Genomic DNA, 20135 nt, shown 5'->3' with positions numbered 1-20135 from the left:
GTGAGCGTGTCAGGTTTGTCTCAACAGCCTGGTTCCGTTCAGTCAAGGTTCTGCACTGTTCTTTGTTGGGTTAGAGAGGTCGTTAGTTAATTAGCTTCTGTTTAAATAACTCCTGCTGGCTTGGGGGGGGGGGGGGGGGGGGGGGGGCACAAACTCAGGACCAGCTGATTTAGGGGACCCTCCTCTCTCTCTCTCTCTCTCTGAGGAATGCAGTGAATGATGAGAGAAAGTCCGGTGGCGCCGTGAGCTGTCTGATTGGCCGCTTCCCTCAGGGCCTGCCCTATAAGGAATCAAGCAAAGGAGAGAGGGAGGAGGGAGGAGGGGAGGAGGCCGGGCCATGTTTGGGATGGAGGGATGGATGGAAGAGGTGGAGGGTTGATAAACTCAGTCGCAGCAGTTCAGCTCTCACTTCTGTCCTGCCCCCCCTCACATCCCAGCAGGCCCTGCACTGCCACGGTAAGACCTCCATCACCTCCTGCTTCACCTCCCCAACCTATCCTCTCTGCTCCTTCCCTCCTCTGTTCCCCACTCCTCAAAGCCCCCTCACTTCACCTCCTCCCTTCTCATTAAATTCAGAATCTTATCTCCTAAAGCCTGCACACCTCCTCTCCTCTTTTTACTTTTCACCTCCTCTTCCTCCTCCTTCTTTGCACTCTCCCTTCTTTAGTGTAAAACTTGCACCATGTTTTGTCTGCTCCTAAAGTGCCTCTCCTCCTCCTGCACCTCCTCCCCTCTCCGGCCCTCTCTACAATCTCCTTTTCTTCTTCTCTTTGACTCCTGCATTATTTCTTCTTGTCTCCTCTTTGATGCTCCTATCTGCACCTCCTCTCTTAGTACTCTTCATCTCCCCTCCCCTCACCTCCTCGCCTCCTTTTCTTCCTGCTTCTGTCTGCTCAGTGTCTTTGCTGCAAAACTCCTCTTTCACTTCCTCTCCTCTCAGTGTAGCTAAACAAAGAGTTGTTTCCTCCTCCCCCCTGCTCCTCTCTCAGTTTAACTGAAGAGAAGTTCTCCTTTACCTCCTCCTCCACCTCCTCCTCCATCTCCACTTTTATTGTCCTCTCTGTTGAGTTGCACTTGTTTGTGGAATCACACCAGACTCCACTTGTGTTTTTGGTGTTTTTAGTGTTGAGGGTTTTCTGCTGCAGGGAATCAGAACCTCTGACGTTCTCTGAGGAACTTCATCTCGTGCATGACCTGCTGAGGTTTTAGGGCCCGTTCTTAGTCTGATGAGTGCACGTTTGGATTTTCTGAGTGAAGTTTCGTTGAATCCAACAGGTGTTCTGCCCTGAGTGTTGACTGGCAGGCAAGCTTGCAGATTCAAACCCCGCCTCCATCATAACATCACATTTATCATGTTTTCCTTTAACAAACACAGAAGCTAACTGTTGTATTTTCAAATTAAAGTACGGAAGCCCAGAGGAACAGTTTGCTTTTGTCGTCCTGGTGTGATTGTTTACATGTAAAAGGTCGTTGAGCTTGAGTTTGATAAAAATGTTAACGTGAGATTGACTGATGAGGTTTTTCAGCAGCTTTCAGCCACGTCTCATGGTCTTCATCAGTGGTTGGAGTGAGTGAACTCTGACCATGACTGAAAGCTTTGGGAGGAAAAGTGGAATACAGATCTTGAGATCTGATCTACAGATCTTATTATTTTTATATGGTCAAAATGTCCTTATTTGGTTATCTGGTGACTTACTGATCTGAAGCTACAGTATTTTTAATGCTGTTCAGCTTGCAGGGGACAGCACTATTGATCAGTGCAGCAACATGATCATAGGTTTATTTTAGTAAGTAACTCAGTAAGGGACGGTTATAACTTTCTATTTAATCATTTTTCTTCAAATTTTATATATTTCTGATATAAAGTGAAGTTTTAATATTAAACTTTTAGATGTGATGTTTTAAGCCTGATGTCTCTACAGCAGCACATGTGGATTTATCCACCGCTGAAAGTAGTCCCCAACAGATGCTCTATTTCCTCCAGTTTGTTTAGTAAAATGCCTTTTTAAACATGAAACTTTATATCTGAGAGGAGTTTTTATCTTCAGGAGGAACCAATGGGCTCGCAGCTGAGAGCCTCAGACAGGAAGTCAGACAGGCTGAGTCTGAGAGATGTTAATAATAATTGAAATATATCCTCACATCAAAACGTTACTCAGCCGTTATTTAAACGAGCCGGAGTTTTTTATTTAAAAAGGTCGTTTTTCAAGATTGACTATCAAAAAAATATATAATTAATGTGAGAGAGAGAGAAGACAAAACTGAGGGTGAAGGGAGCCCCATGTTGTGTCAGGCTGCTGCTCCCAACATGTGATTAATATGTGATTCAATATGTGATGACTAAATATGGTCGAGACTCACTGTTGGGGGGGGGGTGGGGGATATGGGCAGGGAGAGAGAGGAGGGGAGAGAGGGGGGGAGAGAAAGAGGGGGAGGCGGGGTAAGATGGGGGAAACAGGGAAGGAGAGAGAGAGAGAGAGGGTGAGCGAGCATACCAAACACAGGCAGGACTCTGGTTTATGACCTAATTAGGAAGTTTTCCCAGAGTGCTTTGTTGTTCATTCAGTAAAGGACAGTAGTGTTGCATTATGGGGGGAGGAGGGGGGGAGTGATGTCACTGCTGTCACGTGAAAACCTCACAACTCCTTTTTTGGAGATTTGCATGTTGAAGGTGGGGATCAGATATTTCCTGTAACTCCACGCTGGGTGTTGTAGTTTCATTGACCGTACTGTAGTTTATACTGTGTGTCCAAAAGTATGTGGACGCCGCTGTGACAGGCTGCAGTGTGCTCTGTGAGCAGCCCAGGCTGCAGGTTCACCAGTTAAACCAGTTTGTCTCTATCAATAACCAATAATCACCTCGCGCTCTCTCTCCCACAGTGTGACTCGGTGTCGTAGTGTTGTTGCTCGCCCACAGCGCCCCCTGCAGTCATGTGTGACGATGAGGAGAGCACCGCGCTGGTCTGTGACAATGGATCCGGTCTGTGTAAGGCCGGGTTCGCCGGAGACGACGCCCCCAGAGCCGTCTTCCCCTCCATCGTGGGCCGGCCCAGGCACCAGGTGACAGCTGATTGGTCCACACACAGGGACAGGCTAATGCTAATGTTACCACTGTTTACATGATCAATGAATCCACACAATTGTATAGATTGATTGATTAATAGTGAAAAAGTTAACGTCTGAGGTGTTTGAGAGACGGACCACAGAGTTCCTGATCGATAACGCCCTGATCAATTGACAAAGACTAAGGAGTATTGATCTGTTCGCCAGAATCAGCACGTTAGACTAGACTCCCAGCTGCTGTCTTATTAGCAGCTTTAATGACCTCATGAGACCTCAGGTCCATGACTAGGCTGGGGATCATGTGGATTTGGCCTGACTCTGGTCTCGGTTGGCAGGGACCACGTGGACCACCGACAACCTGTAGTTCAGAGTGTTGAAGTTTTTAAAGGAGGTGACGGAGGTCCATTGATCAAGTTAAAGAAAATCTAGGCCGTAGATTCACCCCGTACCCTACACTGTACCCTACTCCGTAACCTACGCCATACCCTACATTGTACCCTAACCAGTATCCTAAGTTGTGCCCTACGTTGTACCCTATGCCGTACCTTACACTGTACCCTCACTTGTATTCTAAGTTGTACCCTACGCTGTACCTTACACTGTACCCTAACTTGTACCCTACATTGTACCCTACTCTGTAGCCTGACGTGCACCTCCCCAAAATGTAACAACATGTCGCGGCAACTCAGACAGCAAGAACTGTGATTGGTCGGCTTGGTAGCATCGATAACATTTGGAAAGTCTAGAAGAGCCGCACGGTTATTACTTTACCCCCATTCAAGTTAGCGGAGGGCTAAACAGAAATTCTACCTTTAAATGTTTGAAACGCTGGTCTTTATGATGCTGTCATGTAGACACTGGCCTGTCTCACTCTCTGCCTGTCTGTCTCAGGGAGTGATGGTGGGTATGGGGCAGAAGGACAGCTACGTTGGGGACGAGGCTCAGAGTAAAAGAGGAATCCTGACCCTGAAATATCCCATCGAACACGGAATCATCACCAACTGGGACGACATGGAGAAGGTCTCTCACTCACACTCAAACACCTCTTTATCCTCGTGAACTTATTATCAATGATTCTGATCAGTAACTGATCATTATCTGCTCTGTGATTGGTCAGATCTGGCATCACTCGTTCTACAACGAGCTGAGAGTAGCTCCAGAGGAACATCCCACCCTGCTGACTGAAGCTCCCCTCAACCCCAAAGCCAACAGGGAGAAGATGACACAGGTACTACTGCAGAACTGCAGTACCACACAGCATTATACTACAGCACACTACACTACAGTACACAGCAGTACTCAACACTAAACCACATGATACGACGCTGTGTGCTGCCCAGACATAGGAGAAATCACATCATGTGATACAGTCTAACATTTTTAAAATCATTTAAACTTTTCAATCATTTTAGTTCCACTCATCAATATTTAACATATGATAGACAGATTTTAGAGTCAGAGACTCGCTGTGACATCGTTAGCAGCTAGAGAGCAGGTATTACCTCAGTTCTGCCTGCAGGTGCAAGAAGAGATTAATGCTTAGTAATATTGATCAGTGCAGGACTGATCACTCTGGACATTCACATTACTCCTTAAAGACAGATAAACTGAAATATTTCATCATCTCTTTTCTCCACTTTAAAATAAAGTTCTGAGAGTTTGCACAAACAGCAGCAGTTAGCTTTGACAACATGAGAGAACGTTGGTCTTCATGTTACAGACACAGTTTGATTGATGATCAGCTTCTGAACTAATCAAACTCATGTTTGTGTGTAGATCATGTTCGAGACCTTCAACGTTCCTGCCATGTACGTGGCCATCCAGGCCGTCCTGTCTCTGTACGCCTCTGGCCGCACCACAGGTTGGACCACACTCTGCCTCCTCTGTTCATCTCGTCTTCATCCAGCACCGACTCGTCTCATCCTTCTGTCTTACCTGTCTGTCTGTCCAGGTATCGTCCTGGACTCTGGGGACGGCGTAACCCACAACGTGCCGATCTACGAGGGTTACGCTCTGCCTCACGCCATCATGAGGTTGGACCTGGCTGGTCGTGACCTCACCGACTACCTCATGAAGATCCTGACCGAGCGAGGCTACAGCTTCGTCACCACGGGTATGATCTCGCCTTGTGTTCGTGTGATGTCGTGGCGGCATGAAGCGTATCTGAACATGTGTGTGTGGTGTCTCTGCAGCGGAGAGAGAGATCGTGCGGGACATCAAGGAGAAGCTGTGCTATGTCGCTCTGGACTTTGAGAACGAGATGGGGACGGCAGCCACCTCGTCCTCTCTGGAGAAGAGCTATGAACTTCCTGATGGACAGGTCATCACCATCGGCAATGAGAGGTTCCGCTGCCCCGAGACGCTCTTCCAGCCCTCCTTCATTGGTCAGACACCCCTCTGTCCAACTGTCTGTCTGTCCACCTGTCCACCTGTCTGTCCGTCTGTCTGTCTACCTGTCCGCTCACCTCCATCTCTGCCCTGCAGGTATGGAGTCGGCAGGTATCCACGAGACGACCTACAACAGCATCATGAAGTGTGACATAGACATCCGTAAGGACCTGTACGCCAACAACGTGCTGTCCGGAGGAACCACCATGTACCCAGGTATCGCAGACCGCATGCAGAAAGAGATTACGGCCCTGGCACCCAGCACCATGAAGATCAAGGTCAGACACACCATACCAGCAAATACTGCGTTAATACTCTAATACTGCATTAAAAGTACTAATACCAAGGTTTCATCCCCTGTCCTGCAGATCATCGCCCCCCCAGAGAGGAAGTACTCTGTGTGGATCGGCGGCTCCATCCTGGCCTCCCTCTCCACCTTCCAGCAGATGTGGATCAGCAAGCAGGAGTACGACGAAGCCGGACCCTCCATCGTCCACCGCAAGTGTTTCTAGAAAGTTCCACCTGGGTCTCCAGCTTCCCCCCCCCCCCACTCCTCGGTTTCCTTCCAGCACCGTCTTATTTTAGCCTCACTGAGCACGAGCTAACAGATCCCAGATCAGCTCCACAGAGACATCCACACGGGGACGACAGCGGCAGGACGCCAGTGATGTTTTTTGGTATTTAGGGAGATGCTAAAAATCTCTTCCTAGTTCAGTGTTTTATGCAGACAGCTGGTAAAAAGGAAGTGATGTCGTCTTCCTGATGTTTTTGCTGAACTGAACTTTTAACCATTCAGAACTTCCATCAGAAAATCTGTAGATTTTCAGCTCAAACATCCTCCCTCTCTGCTCACCTTAAAACTGTGAACGTGGCGCTTGTCCTCCATCTTTAACCCCCCACCTCCCCCTCTCTCCAGCTGTGGCCCCACCCCCTCCGTCCTCCATGTTGGTACTGTCAGAAAGTGTGTTTTTATTTTTGATGAATAAAGCTTGAATGTTTCCCGCTGGTGTTATCTTCCGTCGTTGGGGAGTAGAGCACATTCACACAGTGTACGATGATGTCACACAGTGTACGATGATGTCACACAGTGTATGATGATGTCACAGCTGTGAGGCGTGCCCTCACGGTGCATTAGAACCCTGCAACAAAGTGAAAGTGTGTGATGTGATTAACGTGGAAGTGACAGACGATCGCCCCAGGACGACAATAAAGAGCTCTCATACAAGATACCTGTGTTTGTGTCGTCACTTCAAGGTCGTTCAGTCCACTTCACATCAGTTCTGTGGGTGTTTTCATCGAGACACTTTAAACCCTTTCAGTGCTTCAACCTCAGCTGCATTTCCGACAAATCCCACATATTTCCAGACACTTGTTTGCACCAGAGGTTTGATTGGATAAGTGTGTTCTTATTTTGAAATAGAATCAACTTGAGAAGAGGGTATGAATATTGATCAGCTGTAGGCTGAGTGCAAGGGCGTCACTTTGTGTTGAAAAGTGGTGGTTGGACATTACGTTTAGAGGTGTGACGAGACACTCAGCTCACAAAACGAGACAATGCGCTGTACTGGTTTCATGAGAACAAGTGAGATATTTTAACACTATTTTGAAGAAATCTTCAAAGCTGAATTATATGAACACTCTTTTAGTAAAGAGTATTAAACAGTTAATTTCCTGCATTCTGGTGAATCTTTCTGCACCAATTTATGGTGGAAATGTTTACGTAAAGGGAAACACAAAATTCAGCGGCAGGATGCCATTTAAAAATAAATTAAACAGAATGTAAATCTGTGGTGCTCTCAGATCTGTTTCTCCTGTAGAGAAACTTATTTAATATCATCCCTGCTTAGTCATGATTTAATCTTCCCTCCTCTTTGGTTAAGTTACTGATCGCAGCACGTTTACGGGTCATTTTATAATCAGTAGCTTGGTTTTTATTAACTTAAGTTACTAATTTTGAACAATGCATAGTTGTTTCTGCTATACTTAAATTGCAGTGCATGTGTTTTCTTACTGTGCAAATTTTTCTAAAGGCGTTTTCATTTGTTAACATTTCACGTTGCTGTTTTTTAGGACGTTTTTAACAAATGCTTTCAAAATGTGGTGGTAACATGTCCCCAGCGTCCCCGGTATAGATGTCCCATGACTTATGTCTGAGAGGAGCTGTAATTGCACTTATTATTGGCTAACAAACTATAGTTAGCTTATAGCTTTGTGACACCTTAAACATATTGTCACTGTCCGTGTATGTATTTGCCATAAATGAAGACCACTTATCCTGCGTACAGGGTCGCTGGAGCCAATCTGGGCACACCCTGGACAGGTCGCCAGTCCATCGCTGGGCCACACATAGACAAACAACCACTCACGCTCACACCTAAGGACAATTTAGGGTAACCAATTAACCTAGCCTGCATGTCTTTGGATGGTGGGAGGAAGCCGGAGCACCACGCAGACACAGGGAGAACATGCAAACTCCACACAGAAAGGCAACCGGGATCTGAACCCATGACCTTCTTGCTGTGAGGCGACAGTGCTAACCACTGCACCACCGTGCCACCCTGAAGAACAGAACAATCTTACTTAAATAATTACCTATAATGTATTAAACAGACTCAAATTGAACTGAAACTGATTGTTTTAATCAAACTCTATAAAGTCCCAAACAAAAGCTCTATTTCTAGTTTGTTAGATGAAAACTCTTTAAGAAACTACTTACAAATATACAAAAAGAATATCTAATAATACCAGGCTTTTACTTTGAAATCTAAACTTAATATGCTATTTATTATTTAATACAGCAGGATAAAGTAAATTTATGTTGAAATGAAAACAACAAAAGCTTCCAGCAGGAAGGGAAGAAGTCAGATTAAGAGACAGACCACAGTAAGAATGAAGCGTCTCTGACGGGTCGGAGCAGCAGTTGGTTTTTTATTAACAAAAACAAGTTTAAAAACAGCTGTTCAGTTGATCTTCAACGAACATTAAAACATCGGCTGGTGCACAAAGTAAAAACATTCTGCATCCCCACACAGCAGCAGAGCAGGTTTGTTAGGAACCAGGGGGTTTATTACAAAGTTATTGACAATAACTTATTGATAAAATGAAAGCCTTTGAAAAACATAGATTTGAGATTAAATGATTTTATTTTTTAAGGGTAAATTCAGGCCTGCAAACTCAAGTGAGATAACGGTATAATACGATGATTAGTTTCATGGCCTCTGAGATGAAAATACAACATTTATTACTGTGGGTACCGTAGGTCTCTTTCACAGCTGAAGTTCATTTGGTTCAATACCAAGAAAAAAAAATTTAATTTGTGTATACAAATAAACCACAACATAAACCCCACGCTCTATACCTCCTGCTGTTACGCCGTAGGGAATGAGACAGCGTCTGTAGGGAACGTCAGAATGTCTCTAGCATACAAGGGTGTCTGTAGCGCATGAAAGAACGAGAGAGCATCTGTGTTATGCCATAGGGAATGCAGACAAAGTAAACTAACTTGTGTATGTCATGGACAGACAAGTGAAGAGTAAGAACCACAACTGCATCTATCCAGATCCAGGTAACGTTTGCAGGTGTGTTTACATGCTGTTTAATGTAGCCCCCTTTAGCATGAAGCTAAAGGGGGCGTTGTTCACAGTCTATGGCTCTTTCTGTGCGTTCTGTAGCTGCTGCTGATTGGCTCTTGTGTTGTGCAGCTGCTGCTGATTGGCTCAGTGTGACTGCCTACGATACAGCGCTGACATTGCTGCTTTGTGCAAGATTGTTTTCATCTCTACCTACGAAGGCGACCTCACGTGTTCTCTCCAGTTAATGCAAAACTAGGGATCAAAGTCATGAAGCAAAAACATATCAAATATAAGTGGTGAGTTGTTCTCTGAACACAGGCAGGTAAACATTCACGTTTGTTAGTTTTTCATAAGAAGGCACTCGTCACTTCAACACAGCACATCTTACACTGCAGGAGAAACTCTGATCCACAAAGAATAAAAGCAAAAATATAGAGATTTATATCTTTGTACAGCCAGCAGCTGATTCCAAAAGCAAAACAAACATTTGTTAGAACAAATTTCACAAAAATGTCAAAGCACTTCCAGAAAACTGAACACTGAGTTTTGAAATGCTTTTTTCAAAAAGGTCAAATGCTGAAAAACATCACGACGACACATTCACACTTCACAGTTTTCAATCAGCCCGGCAGTAAAGAGACAGACAGCGCCTCCTGTCTGTCACCTGAGGTCCAGCAGGCTGATCTTTGAGTCCCTCACCACCACATGTTTACACACCTGAGAGGGCGAGAGACATTCAGACACAGGCAGAGAGAGAGAGAGAGTTAAATGGTCCGAGATGTAGTAAACTGTCTCTAGAACATGGTTAGCTTAGCTTAGGAGAAGAGAGCTCTGATTGGTCAGGGTTGCTGAGCCAATCACAGCCTCCGATCCTGACAGAGTAACAGAGAGTTTCTCACGCTGAACAGAGGAGGCTCCTTGGAGTGAGGATGGAAACCTTTCAGTCTGCAGCCAGAAACCTCCGACATCCCCGGCCCAGTCAACCTGAACACACCAGTACTGAGAGAGGAGGGGGGTCAGAGTTAGAGGTTCAGTCCCACACAGGTGAAGTGTTAATCTATCAGTGATGGTGTTTATCTTTTCAGTCTCTTCAGGTATGATGGTTATACCTGATTCTGTCCTGTCATTTGTTTCAAAGGAAGCAGGCCGTGGCATGTGCTTTAGGTTTAGAAAATCAGATTCTGTTTGCTGCCAACTCAAAATTCTTGCACATTTTTCCAAAATAATGGTTTAAGATTTGTTAAATATACAGGTAAACGCTGCAGGCAACTATATCAGTTGAACCAATAGCATGCTGAGATACTGCCGGAGGGAAGTTATTAACCTATCAGGTACAGCTACTGAACACAGCTGCTGTTGGTTGCTGTTGCTGTTTCATGGCAGAAGCACCACTCGAGGCGAGTGTAAGTATTAATGCAACATGTTTTGTTGCAGCTTGGTTTTGTTTGAACGTATGGTGACCTTTTGTGTAAAGGTAGCGATAGCTGTCTCATTAGCTAGTTTTCTTGCATTAATATACATGCTGGGTAGTTTGTCTTTTTTTTCTCTTCGGCTGTACGTCTTGTTTTGTATGTTTCATGTTTGCAGATGATGCACTGTGTTGAAAGCAGGTGTGGTGCTCGTTTGGATGCGTCTTTGCAGGAGCTTAATGTTTCCAGGACTCCGTGATTTTAAAATCCTCAGATCCAAGATGTCCCAACAAGCAAGCAATAACGCTAATGAAGCTAATGATGCTAATGATGCTAACGTGCAAAACAACACATGCTGAATATGAAATATTGCACTTTATAATCTGTGGTTACAATGCAAATATATTTTCAGTCAGTTATCATTCAGTTCACTCATTGATTTATGAATAACTAATTGGGGCATTTAACTTTCCGGTACTTTTCCAAGCTTGCTATTGGCCCATAAATATGATAAAAGTGGTTCTTCAAGCTTCAAGCATAAGTCATGCATGTTGGGACCCCAAACCCAGCTGCTAGTTGCTGTTAAACAAAAAATGTGCACGAGAGGCAGCTATTTTTGTTTAATTTGGTCAAGGTCATGGTGTCTTTATTAGTACCCGAGGGTAAAATTTTTGTGCAGACAGGAGACTTTCGGCAATCCATACATAAAAACATCAAAACAAACAATAAGCATAGAACATTATAAAATATCAAAAGCCTAAAACTTCTAAAAGGAACATGGCAGTGTGCCTCTACACCACCACCCCCTAACCCCCACCCTCCTTACCCGCCCGCCCCCCCCTGGCTAAAACACATAAAGGTGCTATACATAACATATACATAATTTGTTGTAAACTAATGATGGGGATCGAATAAATACTGAAAATCTCCCGTCGGCACCGAATTTATCAGATGCTAAGAATACAACTTTCTTCTAGAGTGACCTTTTCAACAATGCCATCCGGAAAAGAAGAAACGCTGATGCTGAAAATTATCTCTGCTTAAAACAACCTTGTGTTACGTCATTGGGCATTTTGATGAAAGGCCTTGTGGGAAATGTGGTTTACAGTGCATCTGTGTGTGTGTGTGTGCGTGTGTGTACGCTGTGACCTACTCATTGTGTTTGGGAGCGCAGACGATGGCGATGGCTTCCTGCAGCATCAGCTGATAGGAGCAGTGAGTGTGGAGGTCAACGCTGGAGAGGAAGGCCGTCTGAGTGGGATGAGTCTGAACACAGAGAAGCCAATAACTGAACAACACAAACAGGTGGAAGGGCTCGGACTTGACTGCCCACCAACCCTGTGAGGACCCCACAGATGTTTAGATATGCTGTGTGTCCGTTTATTTCATATTGTGAGGACTCAGGCCTGACTTCCCAATGACGCTGTTAAATCTGTTAAATGTTATGTTTCCAACCTCATTTATCATTCTTATAACATTTTCTGATGTTTTGGTGGTAAGAAAAACTTCTCATCCTCTAGAGAAATGTCTGAAAAGTGAAATATGAGGATGACACTAAAACATCTTGTGTTCGTAGATTAATGTTACAGCACCGTGCTGCAGAGTGAGACCTCTGTCCGTCTGTTCCTATCTCCGTCCCTCTCTCTTCCCATCTGTTGCTCCACCAGGCACAGTTGCCATGGTGATATTTGATCATGCAAATGAAGGGGAAGAAAAAGTCCAGTGGAGGTCATTTTTCAAGGGGTGTGTGATTAGCGGGCACATTTTTTTGTATAGCTCTGTCTTTTATCACTCTGTGGGGACCTAAACCTGACTGCCCACTCGCGCTGTGGGGACCTAAACCTGACTGCCCACTCGCGCTGTGGGGACCTAAACCTGACTGCCCACTCGCGCTGTGGGGACCTAAACCTGACTGCCCACTCGCGCTGTGGGGACCTAAACCTGACTGCCCACTCGCGCTGTGGGGACCTAAACCTGACTGCCCACTCGCGCTGTGGGGACCTAAACCTGACTGCCCACTGGCGCTGAGGGGACCTAAACCTGACTGCCCACTGGCGCTGAGGGGACCTAAACCTGACTGCCCACAGGCGCTGTGGGGACCTAAACCTGACTGCCCACTCGCGCTGTGGGGACCTAAACCTGACTGCCCACTCGCGCTGTGGGGACCTAAACCTGACTGCCCACTCGCGCTGTGGGGAACTAAACCTGACTGCCCACTCGCACTGAGGGGACCTAAACCTGACTGCTCACTAACAATGGGGGGGTCCTAAGAGGGGACCTAAACCTGACAGCCCTCTCACACTGTGGGGACCTAAACCTGAATGCCCACTTGTGCTGTGGGGACCTAAACCTGACTGCCCACTCATGTTGTGGGGACCTAAACCTGACAACCCACTTGTGCTGTGGGGACCTAAACTTGACTGCTCACTAACAATGTGGGGACCTAAACCTGACTGGCCACTCACGCTGTGGGGACCAAAACCTGACTGGCCACTCACGCTGTGGGGACCAAAACCTGACTGGCCACTCACGCTGTGGGGACCAAAACCTGACTGCACACTGGTGCTGTGGGGACCTAAACTAGAATACTCAATAACAATGTGGGGACCGACACCTGACAGCCCTCTCAGGCTGTGGGGACCTAAACCTGACTGCCCACTTGTGCTGTGGGGACCTAAACCTGACTGCTCACTGACGCTGTGGGGACCTTAGTTGAAAATGAATTTTGAAGCCAAGACACCAAACATTTTCTGCATTCAGGTTTTTAAATGTGAGTATTTCATTTTTTTTTGTTGTCAGTTATTATAGCACACTGAAAATAAACTAAATCAGGTTTCCTGACAAAACAATCTGCAGATTTATTAATGATTAAAACAATTTAAAATCTAGTTTAGAGGTCAAAAGAAATCGGTCTCTGAAACATCTCATTTGAGTGAACTGACCCGTTACCATTAAAAAAATACTGCCAAAGAAATGAATGTAAGGAAAGTCCTCACAAGGAAACAAGCTGGTGTGCTGTTGGCCAAACAATCACAAGTCAAGGTCCACATATTGAAATGTTCTGGAGCTAACGATCACATAGTCAGTTTGCTCAGATGCCATGGAGCTGTTTCGTTTCCCCGGTCAGGGAAGTGTGTGTTTAACTTGTGTGTTTGGCGTGTAGTCGTACATGGATCCAGCCAAGCGTCAGCAGGTTCTGTTGGTCCTGGAAGCTGAACAGTTCCTCCACGTTCTCCATGTCGCAGAAATCCGGCCCAGCCGACTGTTTCGGGATCACGACGTGAGTCAGCATGAACTCATTGTGCGTCTGAGAGCGAGAGACATTCACACAGTTAACAGTCAGTAAACAGCCAACAGCATGTAAACAGTCAGCAAGCAGCCTGCAAGCAGCCAGTTAACAGTCAGCAAACAGTAAGTAAACAGTCAGCAAGCAGTCAGCAAACCGCCAGTAAACAGCCAGGAAACAGCCAACAGCATGTAAACAGTCAGCAAGCAGCCTGCAAGCAGCCAATTAACAGCCAGTTAACAGCCAGTAAACAGCTAGTAGACAGCCAGTAAACAGTAAACAGCCAGTAAACAGTAAATGGCCAGTAAATAGTAAACTGTCAGTAAACAGCAAACAGCCGGTTAACAGCAAACAGCCAGTAAACAGCAAACAGCCAGTAAACAGCAAACAGCCAGTAAACAGCCAGTAAGCAGTAATCAGCCAGTGTTAGGTGTAAGCAGCCTCACCAGTCGTCCACAGAGGACTCCACAGGTTTCTATTCCTCTGGCTGTGTTGGAGTCGGCCAGCAGGAGGAAACGATACGTCAGATCTCTGGGAATCACCACCCGCCTCAGACCCTCCACCCTCTGACCTGCACACACGAAACAAACATACACAGGAACACACAGGTCAATGATAAACTAAACTTCACACACAGGTACAGGTACAGGTGTGTGTGCTCACTGTGTACTCCAGCCAGCGTGGAAGCTGGTTGGCTGACGGGAGTTGGCGGTTTGATCCTAGGAGGATCCCCCCCCTGAGATCGTACAGTGTCTCTGATTGGCTGCTGAGACAGACAGGAGCCGTCCATCACCTCAGGCACTTTGGTCCCCACCTAAAGGAGAAACATGTCACTGCATATATAATACTAACACTAGTGATACCACTCAGTACTAATACTACAACTGCTCACTGAGAGTAGTAGTAAAGTGGGTCACCTTTTGCTCCGCCTCCTCTCCTCTCCTATTGGCCAGTTCTTGGCGCCTGAGTTGGTCCTCGAAGTAGCGAAACTGTTCTGATTCGATCTGCATGCGTCGCAGGGCGGCGACTCGCTGCCGCTCCTCCTCCAACAGCAGGAACCGCCTCCTGTCCTCGTCCAATAGGGAGAGCCGCTGTAGCTGCTGGCCACAGCCATCCACCACCACTGCCTGGCTCTGAGGAAACAGGAAGTCACATGATCAGGTCCGTCTGCTGAAGGTGACTGTTTAAAGGTGAAGCGTCCGACTTACAGGAGATGACACGAACGACAATGGGGGCACTTTGTCCGACGTGAATGTGAGCATCGTCCGGATTACCGTGACGGCTCCATGTCTACTGACTCCCAAATGACCGGCTCCAAACCTGTCAGTTAAACTCTGATTTGTGCCCTGCCCCCAGAGACATCCAAGCCAATTAGACGTGTCTTTCCAGGCACCTCCTACATCTTATGGGACGTTTACTCTGCTAAGTCCAGAACATTCTACGTTATCACCACCAACAGTCCAGTCAGCGGTCACACGTGGCTCAGGAGATTTGTTTTTAGCTGGGGAGGCAGTTAGTTTTGATGAAGTAGCTTTGTTGCTAGCTTGATACAGTAGCTCGTGGGAGCCTGGGAGCTAGCTATGCTGTAGTAGCATTAAGCTAATGTGATGTTTACAACCCATCTCCAAAGCAAACATCAGCTCTAGCTAAGATTGGTCAGGTTATAAACAAGCTAAAGTTTCAAGATCTACTCACCATGTACAGTCCGTTCCACTGGATAATACCCATAATGCACCAGACCTCCTCTCAACAGGTGTTCATGTAGAAAAGCTCAATATAATAATAAATATTCAGGGATATCAGCAGATAAACTGACAGCTGCCTGCCTGTGTGTGAGAGCTCTGACAGAAATAAACCTGTCATCTAATCTGATTAACAGCTGATCGGACACATGATGCGATCTGATTGGACGACACACACACACCTGGGCTCTGAGGTACTCGCTGTGTTCCCTGCTGTATTTCTCCTGAAGACGTTTCTTCAACTCGTCTTTACGAGGAAACGCCACTTCCTTAAGTTTCTATGGAGATAAACACAGTATAAATATTAAAACTACATTATGTATTAATACCACTACAAGTATTACTATTACACATGTAGTACTCCCCCCTGTAGCATCAGTACCTGCAGACATTTACAGCTACAAGCACCTGTCAGAGTTTCACGTGGCAACCGTCTGTAAAAACGTCACATTCTGATTCAACAGGAAGGTTGGACCAGGATTTGGGGGAGCACCAGTTCCCTTCACTGCTCTGTAGGCCAGCACCAGAGTCCTGGACTGGACCTGAGCTGTAGTTTAGTGAACTGGGGACAGGAGGTCTGCAGGTTCACCAGGTGTGAAGAAGCATTCAGGACTCCAGAGGCTGGAGACCGGCTCTTCTGGTCTGGAACCGGCTCTACTGATTTGGAAGCCGGCTCTACCCGTCTTGAGGCCGGCTCTGCCGGTCTGGGACTGGCTCTACTGGTCTGGGACTGGCTCTATTGGTCTGGTACTGGCTCTACTGGTCTGGAAGCCAGCTCTACCCGTCTTGAGGACGGCTCTGCTGGTCTTGAGGCCCTCTCTACTGGTCTGGGATTGGCTTTACTGGTCTGGGACTGGCCCTACTGGTCTGGGATTGGCTCTACTGGGCTGGGATTGGCCCTACTGGTCTGGGATTGGCCCTACTGGTCTGGAGGCCAGCTCTGCCGGTCTGGAGGCCGGCTCTGCTGGTCTGGGACCGGCTCTGCTTGTCAAAGCCCTAACTTTTTGACTTGTCACACTGACGTCGTTGGTATCTGTCATGTTAGATCTGCTCCAGCCCGTCAAAGTTGGTCAATAAATGTTAAACCCTCTCTGCTCGTGCACTACCTGTGCATGAAGACGTGTTTTGGGGGCGTGGCTTGGGAAGGACGCCTGAAGGGATTTTTCTGTAGGACACTTTCAACATCTGCTGGTTTCTCCGACGTTACTGACCCCAGCCTTAATGTCTGTCTCTCAGTCGCTCCTCTACTTTACTCCAGACTGAGCACCAGCAGCTGGATGTGGTGTTCTCATGTGGTTCAGACCTTCAGGTACCCCCTCAGGATAAACTGTAACAACTTCCTCTGACTTTTAGTGCCATCACCAGGTCAACGTGTCAACACTTTGATTTCCAACCAAATACGGGCAGAACTGATGTTAGCATGCTAACACGCTAAACGAAGCTGATGAACACAGTAAACATTCCACCCTCTCTGACCTTTCACCTGTCTGCGGCCTCACAGGGCTCAAAGGTCGGTGGTTTGAGATGTAGCTGCACACAGAGACGCCTCCCTCCTCCCCAGTAATCAATATATTCACCTTCATGATGAGCTGCTTCTCTGGAACGCTGCACTGCTGATAGTCTCTGTGGCCGGGCAGCTTCTCTACAAACAGACTGAACACACACAGCAGTTACAGACAGAGCGGGGGGGGGGGGGGTATGGACGGCGCTGTCCTGATGTGTTCAGTGTCTCACGTGATGAACTTGGTGTAGAGGACGTAGGCGTTCTCCAGGCTGCCCTCTTCCAGGTAAACCGCCGCCATGCGCTCCATCTCCACTCCGGAGCGGAAGTAGCGCCTCGGCGCGATGTCCTCGTTGATCTCCACGCTGCATCCCATCTTCCCCAGCGCCCGCACGCGCTCCGCCGCCGTCAACGACACGTCCGTGTAGTCGGGCTCTGCCGCCAGCTTCTTCTGCACAACGAGAAACACACGGTTCAGACAGGAAGGAGACATCACACCTCACTGCGCCTGTTTCTGCCGAGGGCAGCGACCACGTTAATGCTTATCAACAGGACCTTTGACATGTCGACATGTTGAGCTCTGTGTTTGGTCTACAGCAGCTCCGGAGGGAAACATCTGGCTCTGTAGCAACTAAATCTTCAGCAGCTACTCTCTGACTGACTCTGCAGCTTTTTAAACGAAGCTCTGAGAGTGAAGCAGGAAAGGAAGCTGCAGCCGAACAGAGAACCAACCAGCTGAGAGTCTCTACAGAGTCTATTAATCACAGCCAGAGGACCAGTAAGTCTCAAGCAATCATGTCCAGACAGGCAGATCCAAGTCAAGTCTTAAGTCCTAAACTTTGATCTGCTCTACACCAATGAAGTGTTGATGAGTTTTTATTAAAATGAACATTTATATTTGGGAGGGCGTCAAGTCAGCTCGACTCAGAGGGCTCCAAGTGAAGTCACGAGTCACTGGTGTTTAAGCCAAAGTCGAGTCTAAAGTCATCATATTTGTGGCTCGAGTCTGACTCGAGTCCAAGTCATGTGACTCGAGTCCACACCTCTTCCTACAGGTGTTTCAGGCCCGGAACTTGTTGTTCTGATTATTATTATTTTGATTATTTCCTTTCTTTGATAACTTTGAAATGAATTATGGGTATTCTGTGCAGTCTCCCCAGGTGGACTCTCACAGAAAGTCCACTTGAGGTCCCATGTGGACATAATTTGAAAGCGGCCTCCACATTCGTTGACTTCCCAGGAACCCGTGAAGACCAAAGTCCAGACATGTGGATTCACGGCGATTTCAGTTTACCTCAGAGGATGGAGGTCGGAGCTGGGAATTTTGTAAAACCTGAGTTGGGAGTTCAGTACAACTGGAATGCACTCTCAGGCAAAGCATGTGGTGCATGTGCATCATGGGAAATGTAGGATCCAATGTTTGTGGCTCCACCTCTGATAATCAGATTAAATCTGTCTCAACATCTTCTTTACAGAAGATCCTCACTGAATCTCAGAGACCTCATCAAACATCTGGCAACTGAAACTCAGATTTACGTCTCTGCTGGGAGCCTGAATGCAGCGTTTGTTCCACAGCTCATCTGCATAAGAGACAAACTGTCCTCTGTCCACTTGCCGCTTTCTATTCACCAGGCGCCATTCACGAGATAAAATAAATATATAAATAACAGAGGTGTGAAAGTGTGAGTGGGGGAGGGTAGGTGGATGTAAAGACGGGAGAGAAGAAGAAACTGGAGGAAAGATAAAGAAAACATTTATTTTATTAAACATGCTGAAATATTTGTATGTTAGTTTCTCCCTGCATAGAATAATCATCCTAATAAAAGTTCCTCCACCGTGACTCTTATTTTGACACTTTTAGATTGGTATGTATTATTACTGAGAGACAGGAAATGATGGACAAAACTACCAAAATAAGACAAGTGTTTGACCAAAAAAACTATTATTTTTGTCTTTCTCTCTGAGCGTCAGATGTTCGGATTGATTCCTAAGCAGTGGTTCGTTAGTAACGTGTTATATACTGTGTGTTTACATATTAGGGCGTGACGAGACACTCCGCTCACCGGACCAGATTTTGAATTATTTTTACGAAATCAAGCCGAATTATTTGAACTCTTTGAGCATTAAAAAGTTCATTTCCTGCGTTCTGGTCAAACCTTCTGCATCAGTTTCTGGTGGAAATGTTTCTGTAAAGGAAACTGTAACAGAGTCTAACTCAGTGCTGCTCTCAGGTCTGTTTCTGCTGTAGATCAACGTCTTTAATATCTGCTGAGTCAGGATTTAGCCGTCCCTCCTCTTTGTGTCTCTGTTTAGGGAAGTGACATCTATAAATGTAACCGTGGCTCCTTTTCACCTCCGTGAGACATGAATTAATTTAATTCAGTTAGAAACTCCTGGACTTTAACAGCTCCTGTGTTTCAGCAGACTTTCTGCCACAGATCTGTGTTCTCTCTGACCGGTCCAGAGAAACGGCAGAATATCACAAGACTAAAGTTTAATTTATACTCCTGCGTCGGGTCTACGTGCGTAGCCTACGGCGTAGCTAACGTGAATGGAGGTAAAATTATAAACGTGCAGCTGTTACAGGCTTTTCAAATGTTCTTGACCGAATGGATCTCCTTCTGATAGTGAAACGAGTCATTTCGCTCCTATATTGATCCATCGTGTTACAGCCGCTGGTTTGGCCACTAGTAGAAGTTACTTCAAAGTACGTGGCACTTCCTGTCTGCTCGGAGGCATTGCGAGGCAACCCAGCCGACCAATCACAGTGCTTATAGTCCGCGTCGCCTCGACGTGTAGTTACAATTTTGAGGAAGTACAGGTCAGGCGACGGCGTCGATTCAACGCAGAAGTATAAATCACACTTAACGTCATCATTTAATGAGAATTCATGATATTTAATAAACTACCTGCCCTGGGCTCTGCTGTGCATTACGTGTTAATTATAGATAATATTAATTATCGATCTATATCAAGATACACACACACACACACACACACACACACACACACACACACACACTGGTTACATCAGTTCAGCAGAAGCTGTGAGTGACTCAGTAAATGTTTCATTTTACAGAGACAAGATGTGGGCTTTTAATTTGAAGGTCTCACATCTCCCTGTTTATCTACAGCAAACACACACAGAAACACACACACACACACACACACACA

At 46.3% G+C, this 20135-nt stretch overlaps 3 protein-coding genes across 3 annotated transcripts in view; 2 read left to right on the top strand and 1 right to left on the bottom strand.

The window, feature by feature from the left end:
* Window positions 1-305: 305 nt before the first annotated feature.
* Window positions 306-6678, top strand: acta2 (actin alpha 2, smooth muscle). Its single transcript, XM_046069668.1, has 9 exons — window positions 306-456; window positions 2881-3060; window positions 3955-4083; window positions 4181-4291; window positions 4840-4924; window positions 5015-5176; window positions 5256-5447; window positions 5548-5729; window positions 5820-6678. The coding sequence occupies exons 2-9, from the start codon at window positions 2932-2934 to the stop codon at window positions 5961-5963; spliced, it is 1134 nt and encodes a 377-aa protein (XP_045925624.1). The 5' UTR covers window positions 306-456; window positions 2881-2931; the 3' UTR covers window positions 5964-6678.
* Window positions 6679-8359: 1681 nt separating this feature from the next.
* stambpl1 (STAM binding protein-like 1) lies at window positions 8360-17454 on the bottom strand. The gene is made up of 10 exons (XM_046069824.1): window positions 17195-17454; window positions 17038-17113; window positions 15643-15738; window positions 14636-14851; window positions 14382-14532; window positions 14165-14289; window positions 13602-13739; window positions 11586-11698; window positions 9923-10022; window positions 8360-9740 (listed from the first exon to the last, which is right to left on the bottom strand). Exons 1-10 carry the CDS (start codon window positions 17452-17454, stop codon window positions 9684-9686), a joined length of 1332 nt encoding a protein of 443 aa, XP_045925780.1. The 3' UTR covers window positions 8360-9683.
* Window positions 17455-18227: 773 nt separating this feature from the next.
* Window positions 18228-20135, top strand: part of LOC123983565 (interferon-induced protein with tetratricopeptide repeats 5-like) — a 5731-nt gene continuing 3823 nt past the window's right edge. Inside the window, exon 1 of the mRNA XM_046069822.1 lies at window positions 18228-18333. Within this exon, the coding sequence (XP_045925778.1) occupies window positions 18228-18333 (106 nt within the window). The remainder of the gene's footprint in view (window positions 18334-20135) is intronic.

This window comes from Micropterus dolomieu, linkage group LG14 (genome assembly GCF_021292245.1).
Source record: "Micropterus dolomieu isolate WLL.071019.BEF.003 ecotype Adirondacks linkage group LG14, ASM2129224v1, whole genome shotgun sequence".
Lineage (NCBI taxonomy): Eukaryota > Metazoa > Chordata > Actinopteri > Centrarchiformes > Centrarchidae > Micropterus > Micropterus dolomieu.
The sequence above is the reverse complement of the archived record's forward strand: the minus strand, read 5'-3'. Positions and strand labels throughout refer to the sequence as shown.